This window comes from Triticum aestivum, chromosome 3A, assembly GCF_018294505.1.
Source record: "Triticum aestivum cultivar Chinese Spring chromosome 3A, IWGSC CS RefSeq v2.1, whole genome shotgun sequence".
NCBI classification, from domain to species: domain Eukaryota; kingdom Viridiplantae; phylum Streptophyta; class Magnoliopsida; order Poales; family Poaceae; genus Triticum; species Triticum aestivum.
Genome location: NC_057800.1, coordinates 623333286 through 623339014, shown reverse-complemented (window position 1 = coordinate 623339014; position 5729 = coordinate 623333286). Strand labels below are relative to the sequence as shown.

Sequence of the window (5729 nt, the reverse complement as noted above, 5' to 3'; positions counted from 1 at the left end):
ATAGGATTTGGACGGCGGACCGGCTTCAGCGCAGGGGCTGGCCCAACTGTAACCTTTGCCCGCTATGTAAACAAACGCAAGAATCAGCAGCTCACCTTCTCTTCCAGTGTCGTTACACGGTTAGAGTTTGGGGAATGATCAAAACATGGCTCGGTTTACATGATGTCCATCCTACAGATTGGGGAGGCATGGTTTCCGTCAAGGAGTGGTGGCGCAACATAGCTTCCGGGAGGTCAGAATTTCGAAGGGCGCTTCTTTCCCTTATGCTTCTTATCTCTTGGGAAATTTGGAAGGAGCGAAATGCACGTGTGTTCCGCAGCACGGCAATCCCGGTAGGGGTGCTTGTGACTCGCGTCAAAGCGGAAACTTCCCTGTGGTGCCTCGCGGGGGCGAAATATTTGTGTAACATAATGCCGCGAGAGTGATGCTTGTAACCTGGTCTTTTGGCCAAGACTATTAAACCTTCTTCTTATTCAATGAAAATGGCAAGCCTTTTGCCTTGTTTCAAAAATAAATAAAGGACAGCTGCTACAGGATACCGATATCACAGATGGAAAACGAGAGAAGATTACATGGAAACCAGAAATATCTGAAACCGCTGATGAAAATGTGCCACAGAACAAGTCAGCAGCACTTTAGAAACAATCAGCGAATTGTTGAGCGAAAGAAACCATGAAAGAAGCAGTAACATTTAAGAGCAATGTTAAGCAATACATGTCGAAACAGCGTAAGGAACCTTACATAAATAAAACAATAAACAGAAGATGGAAGTTCACACATGATAAACAGATGTAAAAGAAACAGCTCTGTGGATGCTCCATCAATACCAGACCAAGGGACTCAGGAACTCAACATCAGCTTCATCATGGCATCTAGCCAGAACTGTTTCAAGCGTGAAACCTGCTATCAGATGAAGATCATTCCAAGCATGCAGCTCAGAATTCAACCTCTAACTAGAAAGCCGCTCATTAATAAGGACAGACAGATGGTAAAAAGGATGAAAAATCAAGTGAGCATACAAAAAATATCAGAACGAGCACACTTCAGCATAACCTCAATCAAAGAATACCAAAATGAGTACACTTCAGCATAACTTCAATCAACATAGGTAAGTCAGGAAACTTCAAAACAAGAAACTTTTTACATAATGAAATGGTTACACGACGGGCTGGTGCAGCACAAGAAAGCTATGAATAGCTGAGCATTTACTTGAACCAAACGAGGAGTACCTAGCAGGGATATTGAATGCATGGTACTGCCTTAAAAATGCAAAAGGTACGGATGGGAGACATACACTCCGTTATAAATGGCAATCTAGCAGGCTAGCAGGGACCTCTATTTTAAGAGAAAATCCCACAAAACGATTTGTCTTGAAAGCATTCAATGACCCCAAGGATCAATGAACAGTATGCATAAAAAGAGCAACATTGTAAGGCACAGTAATAGAATATCCACGTATCCATACAACATAATCGAGGACAGTAACTTAGACAACGAAATGCCTTGGACATTTACTAGGACTACAGTAGATAACACCAAAGCATGAAGTCTTCTCAATTATCACAGTTACTGAACAAGTCCGTGTCTTGCGAGTTCAATGCTTTTTCCGGGTGTAGTCCGAAAGAATCACAGAACTCACATCGGATTCCCCACTTCCTTTTGAGGGAGAAAGCAAGTGTTTTGACCATTCCTCTAAGCTTTTGCGATGAAGAGTGTTCATGCTGATAGAAGGTCGCTTCTCGCGGATCATTTGCTCAGCAGCTTTCCAATCGTCAGCTAATCCCAGCGCAACTAGAAGTGCACACATCACGCAGACACTTCTGCCATGGCCTGTTACAGTTTAGCAAAGCACTTAGATGACGAGCTGTTAAGAGCTTAATGCACTAGGAAAGGAAACTTTGCTCTCTGTAATGGTTAATGGCATGCCTCATATAGATAGAGTACTAGAGTAGCTTATCACATGGATTAGGCTGTTTGGATCCTGCCTTGCATCAACTTAATGGCTAATTTACAAGCTACTTCACTGATGCTCTTTTGCTTGACTGGATGGAGAAAAATATAAAGGGAAGAAAGAAATAGTACTTCCTAGTTGTGAAAAGGACAAAGGCAAGCATCATATGACTTGATGCTTAGCAGTTAACCCTTGATCCCACATGACCATGTCCTACATCATTTCTACCTTCCATAATAGGAAAATGCCAAAACTGTAATGCATAATTTGACCTCGAATATTTCTGTCTGTTTACCTAGAAAGCACCGACAAGTCAAAAGTCGCGGTATCCCCATATAATAGGTGTGCAACACAGGGACACGTGTGTCATGGAGTATCCCGTAATTTCAGGATTAAAAAAAGAAAAATACACCGACACGGCTTAAACAACTGGGATACGCCAGGGACACAAGAAGGTCCAGTCAGCCAATGTACTAACCCTAACAGGCATCAGTCGAGCAGCCCATCTCCTATTCTCCCCTCGAGTCCACATTCCTGCGACTGCGCCGGCGCCTCTGACATGTGGATCTCCGCAAGCTTTCCTCTCAGCATCAAGTATGGGCACGGCCTCAGGTCTCCCCTCTCTCCTTTCCCCCTCTTGCCGTTCTTGCCTGCCGCCGGTGCCGCAGCTTGCTGTCTTGTTACTGCTGGTGCCCTTCTTGCTAGCTACCGAGCATGGCATCTGGGGGCAGCGGCACGGCAGTGGGTGACAGTGAAGAGGCCTGGTATTCCAGATCCTAAATATCTTATGTTCTAATATTAGCGTATGGTGTATTTTGCAAGTTGGGAAGACCTCGGTATGAGGAAATTGACGATCATTCGCAGCAAGGCACGGGCACGGCCTCCCCTCCCCTCCCCGCCGGCCCCCCACCGCTGCCGTTCTTGCCTGCGCAGCTTGCTGTCTTGTGGCTGGTGGTGCTGACTTCTTGCTGGCTACCGAGGATGGCATCTGGGGGCAGTGGGTGACAGTGAAGAGGCCTGCTATTCCAGATAGCATATGGTGTATTTTGCAAGTTGGAAGACCTCAGTATGAGGAAATTGAGGATCATTACAATCATTCAAGGACTTGAAAAGGGAGCATGGAGGCAACAAATGGGGTAGTATTTTGATCTCATCTCATTATCTTTCTGTTTCTATACCTGGATTTTTTTAAGATATACACGCTGTATCCCCATATGGCTGTTTTTGGAAAATTTCATATTCCGTGTCCCTGTATGCGTATCCCCATGTCCGTGTCCCCGTATCGGTTCTTTTTAAACAATATAACTATCGAGACATAAGGTAACTTAAACCTGAGTATTGCATGGCTGCAAAACCGTCTATAACTATTGTACTAACCTAGGGTTATTCAAATGGGCATGCTATTGGAACTAAGAGCTCAATACACACAACTTTGTATTCATAACCCAATTGAACAAACCACTGTAAACTTATAATGAATATGAGCTAAACAAACAAATTAATTGGCCGCACAGCTCCTGCTTAAGCTTCATTTTTAGTCCTAAGTCTAAACCAGGCCAAACGAGCCCTTGAGACAATGGATGACATTACAATTACATTTGTAATATTCGTTATGTATGTGCAAACCTTGTAATCACGCATATGGGTATATCTTGACCTCTATATGATGGCAATTTACTGAAGATTGTCATATATTAAATTTAGTCTTCAATGTATGAGAGGCAGTTTAATTTTGATAGATATGGAAAGATAAATTAGAAATGCTAGAATAACCATGGGATACCTTGTAGTCGCGCATATGGGTATATCTTGACCCATATATGATGGCAATTAGTGAAGATTGTTATATGTCATTAAATTTATCCTATAGTGTATGAGAGGCAGTTTAACTTTGATAGATATTGAAAGGTAAATCAGAAATGCTAAGGACAACCACAGGACAGAAATGCACATCAGCACACCCACAATACAGCTCAACAGTTTATCCACCTCAAGGTAGTAGATGTGTCTACTCTATCAACAAAATCTAATGTGAGTAGTAAGCTGCATAAGTGAATTCAGATGCATGAAGACAAGTAGACGACCACTATTATTATCAAAACATAATAAAACATAAGGCTTTTCATAAATCTAGAATAACAAACTAACAGATAAAAACTTACCATAGGCACAGTGGACATACACAGGTTTGTTCTGTGACCGCTTTCTCACGGCCCACCGCACAGCTGACTCAATCTGTGGTGGCTGAGGCGCCCTTGTATCCCATGTAGCGACACACAAATATGAATTCTCAGATATAGTTGAGCTTCTTGGCAGCTCGCAGGTGCAATCAATGACTGCGGGTTCACCAGGTGGCAGGCGTTCAACTGAAGAAGGCCAGCCTCCAACATACACTCCGTCTGCTATCTCGGTGTACAAGGGCTCATTTTTCACAAATCTCCGCAACAGCACAAACAGATGGATGAAAAAGAGAAAGGGCGAGAACATGACCCATGACCACAGGGGAAAGCTTCCATTGGATGCCTTGCCGAGGAGCAACGGGAGGTCGACCGACGGATGGGAAGCAATGGAGATAAGCACGGCAATCAGGCAGGTGTATATGAGGGGCAATGAGAGCAGTTTCATGCCCAGTCCATGAACGAAATACGCTGCGGTGAGCAAGACAGCAGCCTTCAGTCCAATCAACCGGGATATCCCCCAGCCCATCTCCACAAGCCTTCAACTGAACCCTGACATCAAAGATACAATATCAACAAACGTGAATCGGGAGGAATAGTACCCAGTTCCAGCTAAGAGGAAGCTACGCCTTTAGGGTTCGAACAAATCAAATTGCTGCGCAGAAAGCGATACTGTACTAATTAGTTGCAACCGAGACCCCCCCCCCCCCCCCCCCCCCCAACAACACACACAAGGCATTATCACGCGTACACCGAACAACTGCAGTATTCCGCCTACTGCTTAGCTATGGTACTTTTTCTCTGCGCTTGCGCATCGGTAAATCTCCAATCCATCACCCCGGATTCAACAGCAAGCTACGCCGTAAATCCTATGTAGCGATCTGAACAGGGAGCAACATACCTCCTAGGGAGAAACGGTGGGGAACGGATCGAGGGGTCTCGCTCTGATCCCAGCAGCGGCGGGTGTAGAGATCGCGACGGCCGACGGGAGAGGGTGCCCGGCGCTTCTGGCCTCGGCCGACGGGAGACGGTGCCCGGTGCTTCTGGCCTCTCGGCCGACGGGAAGAAAGATGGAGAGGAGCGGAGCAGTGACGCGGCGGTCTGGGTTGGGGATTTTCCTTTTTTTTTTTTAGATCGGGTTAGGGATTTTTCCACCAAAGCAGAACGAACGCGTCTGCGAACCAGGAGCCATGGGCTGGGCTGGATGCTCAGACGTAGTAAACTGCAGATTTCGTTCTCGTCTGCATTCGCGTGGGCCTAGCCCAGGTTCTTGCAGTAGGATATAATTTGGACACCGAAGGGGAGTGGATCCGCGCAAAAGGTCGCGAGTTTTCTCTTATTCAAAATGTTTTATCTTTTAATTTTGTGTCTAATTTTTTTCTTTTAAGAATTTGCTCTTTATACATTTTACATTATTAAGAAGTTGGTCTCAATTCTCTCAACATGCAAAATGTCCACCTTAACATCTCACTAAGCAATGTATTTAAGTCTTCTCTCCCACTAAGCCATGCAAAATCTGCTACATAAATGAGTCATGCATTTAACTTATAAATTACAATTATTTTGCATTAGTCTATGCATGTAACACAGCTACATCATAT

The 5729-nt window shown here is 44.6% G+C and overlaps 1 protein-coding gene across 2 annotated transcripts; it reads right to left on the bottom strand.

Moving 5' to 3' along the window:
• Positions 1–1300: 1300 nt before the first annotated feature.
• Positions 1301–5306, bottom strand: LOC123062672 (uncharacterized protein YnbD). 2 transcript variants are annotated; one of them, XM_044486298.1, is made up of 3 exons: positions 5030–5306; positions 4114–4680; positions 1301–1830 (listed from the first exon to the last, which is right to left on the bottom strand). In XM_044486298.1, the coding sequence occupies exons 2-3, from the start codon at positions 4655–4657 to the stop codon at positions 1595–1597; spliced, it is 780 nt and encodes a 259-aa protein (XP_044342233.1). In that variant the 5' UTR covers positions 4658–4680; positions 5030–5306; the 3' UTR covers positions 1301–1594. The 2 variants fall into 2 exon arrangements, with proteins under 2 accessions (XP_044342233.1, XP_044342234.1); XM_044486299.1 differs by having other exon boundaries at positions 4114–4673; positions 5030–5251.
• Between the last annotated feature and the right edge of the window lie 423 nt (positions 5307–5729).